This window comes from Pristiophorus japonicus, chromosome 2 (genome assembly GCF_044704955.1).
Source record: "Pristiophorus japonicus isolate sPriJap1 chromosome 2, sPriJap1.hap1, whole genome shotgun sequence".
NCBI classification, from domain to species: Eukaryota; Metazoa; Chordata; class Chondrichthyes; family Pristiophoridae; genus Pristiophorus; species Pristiophorus japonicus.
The window spans coordinates 196,055,632-196,075,351 of NC_091978.1; the positions used below are offsets into that span (position 1 = coordinate 196,055,632).

The following is a 19,720-nucleotide window of genomic DNA, read 5'->3' on the forward strand; positions in this document are numbered from 1 at the left end:
TGAAAATATACTCCAAACTAAAGTAGAATGGAGCAAGTGAAGATTTTTGTAGAACTGAAAAAACCTGTTCTACACATTAAAAAATCAGGCGCAGGTTACAAATCAGGCGTCCAGAACGAGGTGGGGGGGGGGGGGAAGGGGGGAAGGGAAGTCATTAAATTCTACAATCAATCCTTATTTATACTTCTACAAATATTATACAAATAAATCCAACCTGAATAAACATTTATAAGCAAAGAAAAGATTAAATAAACCATCTTCCTACCTATGTGAAAGTGCTTCAGCCAGGAAGAATGGTGCAGCAAGCCTCACAAAACGAGGGAGCCGACCGAATGCGGGGGGGGGGGGGGGGGGGGAGGGAATGGAGCCGTTCCAGACGGCTGGCGGGAAAGAGAGAAGGCTGCAGGAAGCCTCAGAAATTGAGGAGCCACTTCCCGATGGCAAAAGGGGGAGGTCGTCAGGAAACGGCTGCCTCAACTTTCTGAGGCTTCCTGCACCCTTCTCACTGCTACAAGAAGCCTCTGTGCTGATGTGCTGATGGCAATGTACTTTTATTAAAAAATGTTCAAAAACTAAACAGCTACAAAGAACTACAAAAATGGCCGAGTGGCAATGTTTTTTTCACACTGAGCATGCGCGAACGCTCCAACGCGCACGTGCAGCGTTGCCGGCAGGAAAAAAACGAATTTAAATGGTACCCGCCCTCTCCCACTTACAAAATCGGCGCGAGTGTAGGCTCCGCCCCCCTGGGCGCCGCGCCAAACAGACAAGGAGCTGCAAAGCGCTCCAGAATCGCTCATTTTTTTTCCGGCGCCATTTTAGGCGCGAAAAACGGGCGCCCAGCTCGGAGGGGCGCCCGTTTTTTATCGTGTGGAAACTTGGGCCCAACATACCTACCTACATACCTTCTCCACACATTACAAGGAAGTGCTAATAAAAGTTGTGCAGCTCAGGAGCAGTTACTGCCTCAAAATGTTTTACTGCAATTCCATGCGCACTACTTACTGTACTATAGCAATTTTTCGATAGATCACTTTTTCTGGTAAGGCAAGTTTTTTATTAAATGAATTTTCAAATATGTTAGATTTCAGTCCCTGATGTGTGCTCTTGCTTTTTAACAGGGGAGTCCAACGTATTGAAAATTTACACGGACTATATTGCAATATTGTAAAATGAGAACACTTTTGTACATGATCAAAAAATTAGGTTGATTTTGTTTTGATGAAACTATAGAAATAAATTTATCAAATAAAAACCTATTAATAACCTGTATTGAACCATTAAACCCCCACCCCAAAAAATGATTTCACTTGACTATTAAAAAATAATCTAAAACAACAGAATATCTGAATGTAGAATAAATTGATGATTAAAATTAATTTAACAAATACCAGCCCTGAATCTCAACATCCTGGTTTCATAGCAAAAAGATTCATATCCACTTGCTGTTCCATGAAGGACTGTATCTCAATCTTCTAAATTGCCTCATAAGAACATGAGGTGACAAACCAAGAGAAGGTCAGTCCTGCCCACCAAGTCTCTATCCTCCACAGACCATGAATAATCCGTTACGGAATGGATTTCAACCAACCCATCTGATCTCCTGAGAAATGTTTTGCAAAAGTCAAAGATACCCCACTAATGTTTCGGCACAATTATCCAAGTGTGCTACAACAAATCAAAGCATCCTGATGGTTCTTAAACAAAAGTAGCTTTGTAATCTACAAAACCACCAATGCTTCAGCATCAGAAAGTTGTCTGCCACTTTAGCCAATGATCCTACTTTAAACAAACTAGACCAGAGGGTTAATTTTCAGACTATGCTCCCAATGGGAAGCCTTGTCTGTTGGGAGCACATATTGGAAATTTATCACAGTAAAACTGTGCAGTGTACACTCAAATTTACAACAGGAGGTTTCCAGCTGGTAAGGCCTTCTGTCAGAAACACAATGTCTGAAAATTACCCCCCTATGCATTCCTTGGCACGGTATTTCCATGGTCCTACTGTCTTGACAACCATCATGTTCCATGCAGCATTGTGGTTTGTTAAATTTTATACTCCGGGCATTGCAAAGCAATGTGTTTATTTTATCACATAACATCGCCTCACACAGAGCAGATCCAACCAGCAGATAGATTTTTGTAATATATGTTTCTTACACAAACTCATGGTTAAGTGGCTTTGTAAACCATGTGGGCTATGCTGTCTTGATTTATGTCTATAGAATTCATAATGCAGCCCAAGGGGCCTTAGTGGCCCACTTTCCCTTCACTCTTGGCCCTCAGTGTACTTGCTGCTTCATATACCTCTATTTATATCCTGTCCAGCCATTTAATGTTGACAAGTCTGTGCTCTACTTCTACTTTAACTGTCCAGTATGGGATAGGAAGGGACTCCAATTAAAAAGCAGAGCACACCATCTTAAATAAAAAGGACTTCTCAGCTAACTCATCACCACAATGTCTTGCATGTATTTAGTGCCTTTATTGTAACAAAAAGTCCCAAAGCACTTCACAAAGGGCACTGAGCTGTAGTGAGAGAAGAATTGGGGAGTGATGATAGAAGGTATGATCATAGAGCTGGGTTTTGAGAAGGCTGCTGAAGGAGGGGAGACAAGAAACAAGGCAGAAGAGTTTAGAGACAGCATTTCAGAATGTGGAACCAAGAAAGCTGGAGCCCATGCAGTTGAAGATAAAATCAAACAGCACAGGAGGCCTTTCTGCCTATCGTGCCTGAGTCAGCTTTTTTTTTTTAGAAAGAACTATCCAATTAGCCCCACTCCCCTGCTCTTTCCCTGTGGCCCTTCAATTTTTTTATTTTTCAAGTATTTATCAAATTCTCTTTTGAAAGTTACTATTGAAACTGTTTCCACCATCTGTTCAGGCAGTGAATTTCAGATCATAACTCGCTTATCTCTACTCTGGTTCTTTTGCAAATTATCTTTAATCTGTGTCCTCTGGTTAACGACTTTCCTTCCTTACTTACTCTATCAAAACATAGAAAACATAGAAAATAGGTGCAGGAGTAGCCAATTTGGCCCTTAGAGCCTGCACCGCCATTCAATGAGTTCATGGCTGAACATGCAACTTCAGTACCCCATTCCTGCTTTCTCGCCATACCCCTTGATCCCCCTAGTAAGAAGGACTACATCCAACTCCTTTTTGAGTATATTTAGTGAATTGGCCTCAACAACTTTCTGTGGTAGAGAATTCCACAGGTTCACCACTCTCTGGGTGAAGACGTTTCTCCTCATCTCGGTCCTAAATGGCTTACCCCTTATCCTTAGACTGTGACCCCTGGTTCTGGACTTCCCCAACATTGGGAACATTCTTCCTGCATCTAACCTGTCTAAACTCGTCAGAATTTTAAACGTTTCTATTAGATCCCCTCTCATTCTTCTGAACTCCAGTGAATACAAGCCCAGTTGATTCAGTCTTTCTTGATATGTCAGTCCCGTCATCCCGGGAATCAGTCTGGTGAACCTTCGCTGCACTCCCTCAATAGCAAGAATGTCCTTCCTCAAGTTAGGAGACCAAATCTGTACACAATACTCCAGGTGTGGCTTCACCAAGGCCCTGTACAACTGTAGTAATACCTCCCTGCCCCTGTACTCAAATCTCCCTCGCTATGAAGGCCAACTTGCCATTTGCTTTCTTAACCGCCTGCTGTACCTGCATGTCAACCTTCAATGACTGATGTACCATGACACCCAGGTCTCGTTGTACCTCCCCTTTTCCTAATCTGTCACCATTCAAATAATAGTCTGTCTCTCTGTTTTTACCACCAAAGTGGGTAACCTCACATTTATCCACATTATACTTCATCTGCCATGTATTTGCCCACTCACCTAACCTATCCAAGTCACTCTGCAGCCTCATAGCATCCTCCTCGGAGCTCACACTGCCACCCAACTTAGTGTCATCTGCAAATTTGGAGATACTACATTTAATCCCCTCGTCTAAATCATTAATGCACAGTGTAAACAGCTGGGGCCCCAGCACAGAACCTTGTGGTACCCCACTAGTCACTGCCTGCCATTCTGAAAAGTACCCATTTACTCCTACTCTTTGCTTCCTGTCTGCCAACCAGATCTCAATCCAAGTCAGCACACTACCCCCAATTCCATGTGCTTTAACTTTGCACATTAATCTCTTGTGTGGGACCTTGTCGAAAGCCTTCTGAAAGTCCAAATACACCACATCAACTGGTTCTCCCTTGTCCACTCTACTGGAAACATCCTCAAAAAATTCCAGAAGATTTGTCAAGCATGATTTCCCTTTCACAAATCCATGATGACTTGGACCTATCATGTCACCTCTTTCCAAATGCGCTGCTATGACATCCTTAATAATTGATTCCATCATTTTACTCACTACCGATGTCAGGCTGACTAGTCTATAATTCCGTTTTCTCTCTCCCTCCTTTTTTTTTAAAAAAGTGAGGTTACATTGGATCAGTTCCTATGGAGTGGAGGGTAGCCAGAGTCTATGGAATGTTGGAAAATGACTGTCAATGCATCCGCTATTTCCAAGGCCACCTCCTTAAGTACTCTGGGATGCAGTCCATCAGGCCCTGGGGATTTATCGGCCTTCAATCCCATCAATTTCCCGACCAATAAGGATTTCCCTCAGTTCCTCCTTCTTACTAGACCCTCTGACCCCTTTTATATCCGGAAGGTTGTTTGTGTCCTCCTTAGTGAATACCGAACTAAAGTACTTGTTCAACTGGTCTGCCATTTCTTTGTTCCCAGTTATGACTTCCCACTTCATAATTTTAAACATCTCTATCAAATCGTCCCTTAACCTTCTCTGCTCCAAGAACAATCCCAGCTTCCCTAATCTCTCCACATAACTGAAGTCCCTTATCTCTGGGTATCAGGGATGGTGTGAAAGGAGAGAGCAGATGCAAAGGAGATCAAAATCAGAAGAGCAGAGCGTGCATGCAGCAATATAGGATTAAAGTAGTTTGCAAAAGTAGGAAGGGGTGAGGCCAAGAAAAAAAGATAAGGATTTTGAAATGAATGCATTAAGGAATAGTGAGAACACAGGCAAAGAAAAATTGGAGTAATCGGTCTGGAGGTGATCAAGACATTGTTAAACTTTTCAGCAGCAATGGGAATGAAGAAAGTGAGGCAGCAAGCAATGCGGTGGAGGTAGATATCAAGCCCCTTGAGTTAAGAAGCACAAAATCAGCCAGAGTTCCTATTCCTGGTTTATATCCAGGGATCTCTACTAGAAGTTTGTGTTTGGATGGGCTTGGCTTTAATGCCCCGTGATCAAATATATCCCACCAGCCTCCTGAGCGCTCCCCGAAAGAAATTCTAACTCATCCAAAACTCCACCATTCACATCCTGTCCGCCCCAAGGTCTGCTCAACTATTGGTCTTGTTCTCACTGATCTCCATTGGTTCCCTATTTCCCAGTGCATTAAAATCAAAACCTTTGTCCTCATTCCACCCTCCCTCGGCATCCTCCTATTTCCCTTCAATTGCCTGCCTCTGGTATCCAAAGCATTGTTCCACCTTTGGTACCAGAGCTTTCAGCTATCTCAGCCCTACTCTCGTTAAAAACAAAATCCCTCCCACAATCCCTGGTTTCTCTCCCCACCTTCTCAAAATCTACCTTTTTGACCATGCTTTCAGTCTTCTCTTCTGCTATTGATCGCCATCTGTCTCTCCTCTGAAGAGAATTGGGACGTTAACGACATTAAAGTCACTTTAGAGATGATGCTTGTGCATAAGGGGAAAAAAAGAAGAGAGTGAGAAGGACAGAAAGAGAGAGAAAAATAAGTATGATAAAATCGAGGGGGAAAAAAAAGATCTTGTATTTTACATGGCATTGTTCACATCCTCAAAGCTACTCAAATTGTTTCAAAGCCAACGAATTACTTTAGAAATTATGGGCCCAAGTTTCAACTGGATTTGCTCCTATTTTTTTGGAGCAACTAGTTTTTTTTGGAGTATCCTAGAAATTGCAATTCTCCAGAATTAGTTTCAGTGAGTTAGTTTAGTTTCGTTTTAGTTCAGTTTTTTTTCCAAAAGGGGAAGTGTCCAGCCACTTAGGCCTGTTTTGCAAGTTTGAACTGCGAAAAGTTACTCCAAGCTAACTTAGAACGGAGTAAGTGCCCACTTTTATAAGTTCTGAAAAACTTTACCTAGAGTTAAGTTCAGTGCAGGCACAGCCAGAGACAGAGGGTGGGAAGCAGTAAACACAAAGGACTAAAGCATTAAACACATCACTTAAAATGGTCTAAAACCTCTTGTGATATCTTGCCTTATATCTGCTGAGTGAGGACAGTTGTTTCTCTTTTTATAAATAAGCAAGTGTAGGCTCCTGGCTGAGACAGACACATCAACACCTAATTGTTGATCCTTCGGAAAACATCATACCCCATTAGTCCAATCTATTACTTGAATAACTCACTTCAGACTAGATTATCTCTCATTTGTAAGAACTCATCATAGGCAGTCCCTCGGAATCGAGGAAGACTTTCTCCCACTCTTAGCATGAGTTCTTAGGTGGCTGTACAGTCCAATACGAGAACCACAGTCTCTGTCACAGGTGGGACGGATAGTCGTTGAGGGAAAGGGTGGGCAGGGAGCCTGGTTTGCCGCACGCTCCTTCCGCTGCCTGCGCTTGATTTCTGCATGCTCTCAGCGACGATACTCGAGGAGCTCAGCGCCCTCCCAAATGCACTTCCTCCACTTGGGGCGGTCTATGGCCAGGGACTCCCAGGTGTCAGTGGGTATGTTGCACTTTATCAGGGAGGCTTTGAGGGTGTCCTTGTAACGTTTCCTCTGCCCGCCTTTGGCGCATTTGCCGTGGATGAGTTCAGAGTAGAGCGCTTGCTTTGGGAGTCTCGTGTCTGGCATGCGGATTATGTGGCCTGCCCAGCGGAGCTGATCAATTGTGGTCAGTGCTTCAATGCTGGGGATGTTGGGCTGGACGAAGACGCTAATGTTTGTGCATCTGTCCTCCCAGGGGATATGCAGGATCTTAGAGACATCGCTGGTGGTATTTCTCCAGCGACTCGAGGTGTCTGCTGTACATGGTCCACATTTCTGAGCCATACAGGAGGGCGGGTATTACTACGGCCCTGTAGACCATGAGCTTGGTGACAGTTTTGAGGGATTGGTCTTCAAACACTCTTTTCCTCAGGCAGCTGAAGACTGCACTGGCGCACTGGAGTTAGTGTTGGATCTCGTCGTCAATGCCTGCTCTTGTTGATAGGAGGCTCCTGATAGGGGAAGTGGTCCACGATGATGTCCAGGGCCACGCCGTGGATCTTGATGTCTGGGGGGCAGTGCTGTGCAGGCTGAGGACAGGCTGGTGGAGGACCTTTGTCGTACTGATGTTTAACGCAAGGCCCATGCTTTCATACCCCTTGGTAAATACATCAACTATGTCCTGGAGTTCAGCCTCTGTGTGCACAGATGCAGGCGTCATCCGCGTACTGTAGCTCGATGACAGAGGTTGGGGTGGTCTTGGACCTGGCCTGGAAATGGTGAAGGTTGAACAGCTTTCCACTGGTTCTGTAGTTTAGTTCCACTCCAGCGAGGAGCTTATCAACTGTGAGGTGGAGCATGGCAACGAGAAAGATTGAGAAAAGAGAGTTGGGACAATGACGCAACCCTGCTTGACCCCGGTCCGGACGTGAATTGGGTCTGTGATGGACCTGTTGGTAAGGATCACAGCCTGCATGTCATCGTAGAGCAGGCGGAGGATAGCGACATACTTTTGGGGGCATCTGAAACAGAGGAGGACGCTCCACAGACCCTCGCGGTTGACAGTGTCAAAGGCCTTTGTAAGGTCGAAGGCGGCCATGTATAAGGGCTGGTGCTGTTCCCTGCATTTTTCCTGCAGCTGTCGCACTGCAAAAATCATGTCCGTTGTGCCCCAGAGAGGAGCTCCACGGCTAGGGGGAGAAGTCGATTGAGGAGGACTCTAGCGACAACTTTCCCAGTGGTTGATAGCAGGGAGATTCCTCTGTAGTTGCCGCAGTCAGACTTGTCCTCTTTTTTTTTAAAAATGTGGTCACAATCACTGCATCTCCCAGCATGCTCTCCTCCCTCCAGCTGAGAGAGATGAGGTCATGTATTCGCGCCAGTAGTGTCTCTCCGCCATACTTCAGTGCCTTAGCAGAGATTCCATCCGCTCCTGTAGCCTTGTTATTAGCTGTCTTATGACCTTTTCTACCTCGTGCAGTGTTGGGGTCTCAGAGGCGGTGGCGGGTAGCATGCTGCGGAATGGAGTCGAGTACACTCGAGTCAAAGGCAGAGTCTCGATTGAGGAGATCTTCGAACTGTTCCTTCCAGCGGTTCCCGAGTGCCTCGGTGTCCTTGAGTGTTTCCCCGTTCTTGGCCAGGAGTGGGTGGGGCCTTGGGAGTTTGGTTCGTATGTGGCCTTGACTGCGGTGAAGAAACCTCGCACATCATGGTGGTCGGCCAGCTGCTGTATCTCCTGTGCTTTCTCCATCCACCACCTGTTCTTTAGGTCCCGGGTTTTTTGTTGGACCTTAGCCTTTAGCCATCTGTAATGCTGTTTTGCTGCTCAAAGGCTCAGAAATGCCCTGCACTTGCAATCTATTAGTTCTTGAATCTCCTGATCATTCTCATCAAACCAGTCCTGGTGTTTCCTGGTTGAGTGACCGAGCATCTCCTTGCAGACACTAGTTATGGAGGCCTGGAGGGCAGACCAAGCGCTGTGGGCATTCTGCATCTTGGGGTCATGTCAGTGGCCATCGGGGAAGCAGCTCCCTAGGGAACAGCTCCTCGGCCCTCAACCCCCCACCCCCCACCCCCCTCCTCTGTCTAAACTTCCCCAAGCCCCAGCCCTAGCTCTAATAGGCCCCTATAGGGGGTCTTAAAGACTTAAATCCCCACTCAAACCCCAACCCCACAAATCCCAAAAGTTCGAGCCTACCTCAGGCCTCCCGCCACACCGGACATCGGCGACTCCCGGCTGGACCTCTTGCGGCAACTCAACGCGACTTGAGCCTCCCGGCTGGACCTCCTGCAGCTGCTGGACGACTCAACGTGACCTGGACCACCCGGCTGGACCTCCTGCGGCGACTGGGCGGCTGGACCTGGCTATCGGGCCTCCTCCCCTCCACCCCACGCCACCTCCACCGAGACTGTGCAATGAGCTGGCCGCTAGGAGGCGAGGAAAAGTGTACACTCAAGGAACTCGAGCACGTAAATCTACGCTGACGTTCCAGTGCAGTGCTGAGGGAGCGCCTCACTGTCGGAGGAGCAGTGCGGAGGGAGTGCCGCACTGTCGGAGGGGCCGTCTTTCGGATGAGACATTAAACGGAGGCCCCATCTGCTCTCTTAGGTGGACGTAAAAGATCCCACGGCCACTATTTCGAAGATGAGCAGGGGAGTTCTCCCCAGTGTCCTGGGCCCAATATTTATCCCCTCAACCAACATAACAAAAACAGATTATCTGGGTCATTTATCACATTCCTGTTTGTGGGAGCTTGCTGTGTGCAAATTGGCTGCCGCATTATGACAGCGACTAGACTCCAAAAAGTACTTCTTTGGCTGTAAAGCGCTTTGAGACATCTGGTGGTCATGAAAGGCGCTGTAGAAATCCAAGTCTTTCTTTTCTTTCTTGTAAGTAAGTGCCTAGCCCCCAATTGGTGACAACAAAGGTGGTATATTTGCAACGAGAAAGTCAATGTTATGAAATCACAGGCTCATATTCTATTCTTCTGGGGCATTCAGAGTTAGGCTATTCCTCAGAATGGCGGTCAAACATTAGGTTGCTCAGCAATGCTGGGCTCAACAAAGTGTTATTGAATAGCATTGGTTTACAATGTCACCTGAATGAATCTCAGTTGACACATGACACACCAAATGTTATTTTACCAACTATCTGGTTAGCTAGTTCCATTAACTGTTCTCGAAATGCCAAAAAGAATATAAGTAAATGTTACCCCGTCAGTGTGCATAGAGCCTCAGTATATAAGCTCTCATGTTAAACACATCATGGTAGATGGAAACATGTTAAGGCAAAGGAAGTTAATGCACATAAACTGCATTGTCACACACACTGACATTTTTATTTGTACTTTCTTTACACTGCAACTTTGGCGTTGGTGCAATGCATTGGCACAAGCCAGTATGAGTCACTAGCAGCAAAAGTATCAAGTACTTTGGATTATTTGTTTTGTAAACAAAACAATGCAAGACCAAGATATAAAAATGCTATTGACGCAAAGGCTATCTGTAACTTGTAGTGGACTAATTTCACTCTCTTGCATTTGCAGTTTAAATACAGTTCTTTTTGTTAGCATCAATTGTTAACGAGCTCTACAATAAAAATGCTATTGAACATGATAAGGCTGTACAACTGTCCCTATAAGCATTTCATTAATCAAAAATAAGTTCAATATTTCTGAAAATCAAAATTAAAGATATATTTCCTCCTGTACTTCAGAACTATACTGCAATAAAGAGTCTACAGCTGCAAGAGATCAGACAATTGGCAAGAAAAAAATTGTTTGCAATTAAATAGAATGGAATGGTTACAGCACAGAAGGAAACCATTCGGCCCATGCTTGCTCTCTGCAAGAGCACTTCAGATTACTAATTTTATCTTGAATTATGGATTCCAGGAGTTTATCCATAACTGAAATTAGACTAACTGGCTTATAGGTGCCCAGTTTGTCGATCTCCCTTCTTGAACAAACATGTCACATAGATATTTTCCAGCCCAATGGCACAATTTACACATGTAGGATTGAAACACTGAACAAGAGCCTCTGCTACTTGCTTTCTGATCTTTCAACAGCCCAAGGTGATAATCACCTTTAGGTCTGCTACATTTTTACAGAACAAATTCCTTTTCCACAGTTAGCCTCATCAATTGTTCCATATACTCCTCTAGTTAGTACACATGCATTCTTACTTCCACCATCATGACCCATTACAAAATATCTATTTAAGACATCCCTGCCATTTCATCCTCCACAATTACACTAAAGAAGTTAAGGATAGTATTAGATTAAAAGCTTATATGGTGGCAAAGAATAGTAGTAAGCCTGAGGATTGGGAGAGCTTTAGAAACTAGCAAAGGATGACCAAAAAATTGATTAAAATAGGGAGAAAATTGAATGAGAGTAAATTAGCAAGAAATATGAAAACAGATTGCAAGAGCTTCTACATGTATGTAAAAAGGAATAGAGTAGAAAAAGTAAGTGTTGGTCCCTTGGAAGCTGAGACAACAGAAATTATAATGGGAAACAAGGAAATGGTAGAGACATTGAACGAATATTTTTTATCTGTCTTCACAGTCGAAGAAGACAAAAAGCGTACTAAAAATTGTGAGGAATCAATGGGCTAACGAGTGTGAGGAACGTAAAAGTAATTAATAGCAGTAGAGAAAAAGTACAATGAGAAACAAATGGATCTAAAAGCTGACAAATCCTCTGGATGTGATGGCCAATCATCCTTGGATTCTAAAAGAGGTGGCTGCAGAGATAGTGGATGCATTGGTTGTGATCTTCCAAAATTCCCTAGATTCTAGAAAGGTACCAGCAGATTGGAAGGTAGCAAATGTAACCACACTATTCAAGAAAGGAGTAAGAGAGAAAACAGGGAACTACAGACCAGTTAGCCTGACATCAGTCATCCGGAAAATGCTGGAATCCATTATTAAGGAAGTGGTAACAAGGTACATAGAAAATCAAAATATGATTCGGCAGAGTTAACATGAAAATTATGTTTAACAAATCTGAGTTTTTTGAGGATGTAACTAGCTGGGTAGATAAAGGGGAACCAGTGGATGTAGTATAATTGGATTTCCAAAAGGCATTCAATAAGGTGCCACATAAAAGGTTGCTTAGTAAGATTGGGGCTCATGGGGTTGGGGGGTAATATATTAGCATGGACGGAGGATTGGTTAACGGACAGAAAACAGAGTAGGAATAAACAGGACATTTTCAGGTTGGCAGGCTGTAACTAGTGGGGTGCCGAAAGGATCAGTGCTTGGGCCTTAGCTATTTACAATCTATATTAATAACTTGGATAAAGGGACCGCGTGCAATGTATCCAATTTAGAAACATAGAGAAACATAGAAAATAGGTGCAGGAGCAGGCCATTCAGCCCTTCTAGCCTGCACCGCCATTCAATGAGTTCATGGCTGAACATGAAACTTCAGTACCCCCTTCCTGCTTTCTCGCCATAACCCTTGATCCCCCGAGTAGTAAGGACTTCATCTAACTCCCTTTTGAATATATTTAGTGAATTGGCCTCAACTACTTTCTGTGGTAGAGAATTCCACAGGTTCACCACTCTCTGGGTGAAGAAGTTTCTCCTCATCTCGGTCCTAAATGGCTTACCCCTTATCCTCAGACTGTGACCCCTGGTTCTGGACTTCCCCAACATTGGGAACATTCTTTCTGCATCTAACCTGTCTAAACCCGTCAGAATTTTAAACGTTTCTATGAGGTCCCCTCTCATTCTTCTGAACTCCAGTGAATACAATCCCAATTGATCCAATCTTTCTTGATAGGTCAGTCCCGCCATCCCGGGAATCAGTCTGGTGAACCTTCGCTGCACTCCCTCAATAGCAAGAATGTCCTTCCTCAGGTTAGGAGACCAAAACTGTACACAATACTCCAGGTGTGGCCTCACCAAGGCCCTGTACAACTGTAGCAACACCTCCCTGCCCCTGTATTCAAATCCCCTCGCTATGAAGGCCAACATGCCATTTGCTTTCTTAACCGCCTGCTGTACCTGCATGCCAACCTTCAATGACTGATGTACCATGACACCCAGGTCTCGTTGCACCTTCCCTTTTCCTAATCTGTCACCATTCAGATAATAGTCTGTCTCTCTGTTTTTACCACCAAAGTGGATAACCTCACATTTATCCACATTATACTTCATCTGACATGCATTTGCCCACTCACCTAACCTATCCAAGTCACTCTGCAGCCTAATAGCATCCTCCTCGCAGCTCACACTGCCACCCAACTTAGTATCATCCGCAAATTTGGAGATACTGCATTTAATCCCCTCGTCTAAATCATTAATGTACAATGTAAACAGCTGGGGCCCCAGCACAGAACCTTGCGGCACTCCACTAGTCACTGCCTGCCATTCTGAAAAGTACCCGTTTACTCCTACTCTTTGCTTCCTGTCTGACAACCAGTTCTCAATCCACGTCAGCACACTACCCCCAATCCCATGTGCTTTAACTTTGCACATTAATCTCTTGTGTGGGACCTTGTCGAAAGCCTTCTGAAAGTCCAAATATACCACATCAACTGGTTCTCCTTTGTCCACTTTACTGGAAACATCCTCAAAAAATTCCAGAAGATTTGTCAAGCATGATTTGCTGATGATACAAAGCTAGGTGGGAAAGAAAGCTATGAGGAGGACACAGAGAGTCTGCAAAGGGATATAGACTGGTTAAGTGAGTGGGCAATAAAGTGGCAGATGGAGTATAATGTGGGGAAATGAGAGGTTATTCACTTTGGTAGGAAGAATAGAAAAAAAGAATATTTTTAAAATGGTGAGAAACTATTAAATGTTGGTGTTCAGAGAGATTTGGGTGTCCTTGTGCAGGAAACACAGAAAGTTAGCATGCAGGTACAGCAAACAATAAGGAAAGCAAATGGCACGAGGCGTTTACTGCAAGGGGGTTGAAATACAAGAGTAAGGAAGTTTTGCTACAATTGTATAGGGCCTTGGTGAGACCACACTTCGAGTACTGTACGCAGTTTTGGTCTCCTTTTCTAAGGAAAGACATTTTTGCCTTGGAGACAGTGCAATGAAGGTTTACTAAATTGATCCCTGGGATGAGAGGGTTGTTCTATGAAGAGAGATTGAGTAGATTGGCCCTATACTCTCTGGAGTTTAGAAGAATGAGAGGTGATCTCACTGTAACATATAAAGGTTCTGAAGGGGTAGATGCTGGGGAGGTTGTTTCCTCTGGCAGGACAATCTAGGACTAGGGGACATAGTCTCAGGATAAGGGTCAGCCATTTAAGACTGAGATGAAGATAAATTTCTTCACTCAGAAGGCTGTGAATTTTTGGAATTCTCTACCCCAAATGGCTGTGGATGCTGAATCGGTGAGTATTTTCAATGCTGAGATAGATAGATGTTTGGACCTCAGGAGAATTAAGGGATATGGAGATAGGACAGAAGTGGAGTTGAGCGAATATCTGCCATGATCGTATTGAATGGCGGAGCAGGCTCAATGAGTCATATGGCCAATTTCTTTATTAAGGAAATATTCTGATTGGATCGGAGAAAGACCAAAGTGGTTAATCTTACATTGAACTCAATCTGTCTCACTCAATTTTGTCCACTCACTTAGTCCCATTAATCACACTGTTTTATTCGGTTACTACAAAGCAGCGGCACTAATTATAAAAGGACAGAATTGCAGAATGCAATCCACAACATACTTTTACTAGGATCCCATGTAATAAAGACGGAATTCAACTTGTTCAGTCGCGAATAGTTGTCATCAAAACCTATTTGACAAAATGTCAACCTTAATTGAGTCGGTTAATAGAAACTAATGGAGAATTTGCCTGTCGGGACTGAGTAGTTCGGCGTTTACCTGTAGGAGCATCCGGATCTCCGTTTGCAGGCTGTGAGAATCCCTCGGCGTTTGAGTCCGTTGGAGGTCCGGCTGCAGAGCTGAGACATATGGTGGGAATGCAGAAACTAATCCAGATCAGAGTCAGCGACATCCATCGGTTCCAATCCATCCTCATCGCCAACACAGCCCGGAACCCTAAAAGAACTGGTGCGCAAATAAAAGGCCATCAACATCACAAAGATTAAACTGCGAGGGAGCAGTAATTATGCACGGCGTGCGTATTATGTATGCACCGAGTTACAAAGACCGGAGTGTGAAACTGCAACAACTGTGCATTGTAATCATTGGATGGAACGTGCCTCTCCGGCCGGATAATGCCTGGAACGCCACCCGGAGCGTTCCGAGTTCCAGCACCGAATTGGGGAAGCGCGAGAATTCTCCGGCTCCTGCCAGTGTCAGCAGCCCGGAGAACACTCTGCCTCTGGCCCCTCCGCCCTGTTACAGTCCACCGGCTTGTTCAAGACCCGGTTTGGCCGGGGGGGCCTTCAACAAAACTGATCGATTGCAAAAATCTTCACTTTTTAAAAATAAATAAATGCATACGCTCCTCACCTTAAACAATGAAGAGCGGGTCTGCGGTTGGTTTTAGCTATTTTTGGCTGTGCTGATCCTCACTCGATAACTTAATACAGATCTTCATCGGTGAAAGTTAATGGTCGGTGTAAGTTGAAAAGCATCGATCCCGAGAGCAATGCCCCTAATTTGCCTGCCGCAGGCTACCCTCCCTCGCAGCCACGATCTGAAGTGGCAGTCAGTAGCTGGGTTGGAAAGCTGCAGGAAAGCGCTCACACCCTCTGGCTAGAAACTGCGAGCCCCCGCACAGCATCTCTGCAAACAACGTCTCCCCGCCTCGGCTCTCCGCAGAAACTTTATCTGACAACTAAGTTCCTGCCCCCACCCCCAGCTTCATTACTTTTCATATCCGATTTCTGTCAGCTGAAGTGTTGGTGGGGGGAGGAAGGCAGTATGCAAATAACGTGACATCACCTCGCTGGAGCGCAACTGCCGGTTTGTTTGGGCAAAGAAAATGTTAAGTGTGTTTTTCGTCCTGATATCGGCTGTGGCGCGCGTTGCTGGGCGGGCATGCGTGTATCTCAATTCCCCAACCACACAACCCCTTCACTTAGAGCTGAACCAGTGGAGTGCTCAGCGAAGTATGCTTACTGTGTTACTGCTCGGTGCGGACCCCGGACCTGAGACCCGCGATTCACCGGCATCCGCATCTCTGCCTCTCGCCATTGGTTCGTTTGTCACAACATGGCAGCGTCTTATTGGCGGAGCAGCTGATCAGTAACAGCAGCGTTAAGTGTCCACATACAGAAACAGTGTCTTCCTCCAACCACCGGGGCAGTTGTGATGGATGTTCCTGCAGCTTCCTCCTGGTGACTCAGGACTCATAAAGTTTGTTTCCTTGGCTACATGAGACACGGAAAGCAGGAGTCTTGGGGAAATACTTTGCTGCGTTTTTATAAATACATCCTTTCTGCTGTTATGATTGGTAATACTCCAGAGCAACGTAGTGACAACACTGCAGCTGCACATTTTCACCATATGTGGCAACACGACTTGATTTTTTTGGACAAGGCTCCTTGCCTTCGGAACAACTTCCTATTCACCAAATTTCCCCAATGCCGTAATTTGCCTTTAGTTGTATGTTTAACTGTCAACATCTACAAAAAGTAACTTTTTAAAGGAGCTATCATTCAAGTGCTTTTTTTGATACAGTATTTGGGGAATTCTTCAGAGGATAGTCTTGATTCAGTCAGTTACGTGTTCATGTAATTTGCATTGCCTCACTGTATTTATAAACAAGTGAAAGGGGTTTTCTAAATACATTTTCCACAAAGCAGGCAATCCTTTAGCTAGAAGAGAAACACTAATCCTAAACCAGTATTTTCCATAAATAAACTGTTCGTCAAACCTAACCAGTAAAAACTGATCATTGAGTTTTGAAATATAAACTCTAAAAGTATTTGTCCTCATTCTTATGTATGCAAGCCCAGGCAACCTGAATCATACCGCCATCAGAGCTTACCTGTTGGAGTCCCAAGGGATCCCAGTGTCCCTTGGGAGCACTGTATATAAGCAGGCCTCCCACGCTGCACCAGCACTCTGAAGTTTGAATAAAGGAGCTAAGGTCACACTTACTCATTATCTACAGTACTCAGTTACATTACTTTACGTTGTGTATCTGTAAAGCATGCACTCCCATGTTCCACCACCAGGGAGTGCATCCCCTGAAGTCCCAAGGGATCCCAGCATCCTTTTGGAACACTATATAAGCCGGCCCCGAAGGCCTGTTCCTCACTCTGGAGTGTCCTAATAAAGACTGAGTTCACTGTTACTTTAACCTTCCTGTGTGCAGTCTCATCTGTGTTAGGAACACAATACTTTATTGCGAGCATAACAACTGGCGACGAGATAACAAACAACCATGTGAAAATGCAAAGAACTGTTGGTATTCTGGAGAAATTCTCAGAAGGGGACGATTGGGAGGCCTTAGTGGAGCGACTCGACCAATACTTCGTGGCCAATGAGCTGGAAGGTGACAGGAACGCTGCCAAACGAAGGGCATTCCTTCTTAGCATCTGTGGGGCAGCAACCTATGGCCTCATGAAGAATCTTCTAGCTCCGGTGAAACCAAAAACCAAATCCTATGAAGAACTGTGTACGCTGGTCCGGGAGCACCTAAATCCGAAGGAAAACGTTTTGATGGCAAGGTATCGATTCTACACATATCAATAGTCTGAAGGCCAGGAAGTGGCGAGCTACGTCACCGAACTGAGGCGCCTTGCAGGACATTGCGAATTCGATGGATTCCTTGAGCAAATGCTAAGAGACTTTTTTGTATTGGCATTGGCCATGAGGTTATCCTTCGCAAACTATTGACTGTTGAAACACCGAATCTGAGCAAAACCATAACGATAGCCCAGGCATTTATGTCCACCAGCAATAACACCAAACAAATTTCGCAGCATAAAGAGGTTTCGGTAGTACTGTACACAAAGTAACGTCGTTTTCAGGCAGGAATGCACATGACAGAACATATACGGCGGCAGCTGCACGACCTCAGATGACCCAGAGTCCGCCATCAATTGTTAATGCGAAGCAGTTAACACCTTGTTGGCACTGTGGAGGTGATCATCGAGCCCATCAATGCTGTTTCAAACACTATGTGTGCAAAGGTTGTGGAACAATGGGACACCTCCAGCGAACGTGCAGACGAGCTGCAAACTGTACAAACCACCATGTTGCAGAGGAGGATCAATCCATAGTGGATCAGGCTGAACTAGAGACTCGAACCGAGGAGGCAGAAGTGTACGGGTTACACATCTTCACCACGAAATGTCCACCGATCATGTTAAAAGTTGAACTGAATGGAATTCCAGTATCCATGAAACTGGACACGGGTGCGAGTCAGTCTATCATGAGCAAAAAGGCTGCGGTGCAACACTGCACACAGGCCCAAGCTTAGCCCCATTCACACCATGATGAGAACTTACAGTAAAGAGCTGATCCCTGTTATTGGCAGCGCAGCAGTAAAAGTCTCCTATGATGGAGCAGTGCACGAACTCCCACTATGGATTGTACCAGGAGATGGCCCCACACTGTTCGGCAGAAGCTGGCTGGGAAAAATCCGCTGGAATTGGGACGACATCCGAGCGCTCTCATCCATTGACGACGCCTCATGTGCCCAGGTTCTGAGCAAGTTTCCGTCGTTGTTCGAGCCAGGCATTGGAAGTTTCTCGGCGACGAAGGTGCAGATCCACTTGTTTCCTGGTACACAACCCATCCACCACAAGGCACGGGCAGTGCCATATATGATGCGAGGAAAAGTGGAAATTGAGCTGGACAGGCTGCGCCGGTGGAGTTCAACGTGTGGGCCAGTCCGATCCGGTTCTCATAGACGATGGTACGGTCAGAATTTGTGGGGAGTATAAAGTAATGATTAACTGTTTTTCGCGACAGGACCAGTACCCGCTACCCAAGCCAGACGACCTATTTGCTGGTGGAAAGACGGTCACCAAGTTGGACCTGACTCGGCCTACATGACGCAGGAGCTGGCGGAATCTTCGAAAGGCCTCACCTGCATCAACAAGCACAAAGGTCTGTTCATCTACAATAGATGCCCGTTTGGGATTCGATCAGCCACGGCAATTTTCCAAAGGAACATGGAGAGCCTCATAAAGTCGGTTCCGCGCACAGTGGTTTTCCAGGATGACATACTGGTCACAAGTCAGGACACCATCGAACACTTGAAGAACCTGGAAGAGGTTCTAAGTCGACTTGATCGCGTGGGACTCAGGTTGAAACACTCGAAGTGTGTTTTCCTAGCACCAGAGGCCGAGTTCTTAGGGAAAAGAATCACGGCAGATGGCATCAGACCCACCGACACCAAGACGGAGGCCATCAAGAACGCGCCGAGACCACAGAACATGACGGAGCTGCGGTCGTTCCTGGGACTCCTCAACTATTTCAATAATTTCCTACCCGGGTTAAGCACCTTGCCAGAACCCCTACATGTGCTACTGCGCAAGGGAGGTGACTAGATATGGGGGAAATCACAAGAGGCTGCTTTTGAGAAAGCTAGAAATCTGTTATGTTCCAACAGACGGCTTGTTCTGTATAACCCATGTAAACGTTTAGTGTTAGCTTGCGATGCATCTTCATACGGGGTCGGGTGTGTGTTACAACAAGCTAACGAATCGGGAACATTGCAACCGGTCGCTTATGCATCCAGGATTTTGTCCAAGGCTGAAAGGGCCGACAACATGATTGAAAAAGAAGCTATGGCATGAGTTTATGGGGTGAAAAAAATGCACCAGTATCTGTTTGGTCTCAAGTTTGAGCTAGAAACTGACCATAAGCCGCTCATATCGCTATTCTCAGAGAGCAAATGGATTAATACCAATGCCTCTGCCCGCATCCAAAGATGGGCGCTCGCGCTGGCTGCATACGACTATGTAATCCCCCTCAGACCAGGCACAGAGAACAGCGCTGATGCTCTCAGTTGGCTACCATTGCCCACCACCGAGGTGGAAATGACACAGCCTGCAGACTTGCTCTTGGTGATGGATGCATTTGAAAATGAAACAT

General features: G+C 45.4%; 1 protein-coding gene across 5 annotated transcripts in view; it reads right to left on the minus strand.

The window, feature by feature from the left end:
• Window positions 1-15,957, minus strand: part of stim2b (stromal interaction molecule 2b) — a 272,216-nt gene extending 256,259 nt beyond the window's left edge. For 3 of the 5 annotated variants that reach the window (XM_070870631.1, XM_070870606.1, XM_070870646.1), the window contains exons 1-2: window positions 15,176-15,781; window positions 14,582-14,767 (exon numbers count right to left, since the gene is read on the minus strand). In XM_070870631.1, the coding sequence (XP_070726732.1) occupies window positions 14,582-14,738 (157 nt within the window). In that variant the 5' untranslated portion in view covers window positions 14,739-14,767; window positions 15,176-15,781. The other 2 variants (XM_070870611.1, XM_070870621.1) reach the window with 2 other exon arrangements.
• Between the last annotated feature and the right edge of the window lie 3,763 nt (window positions 15,958-19,720).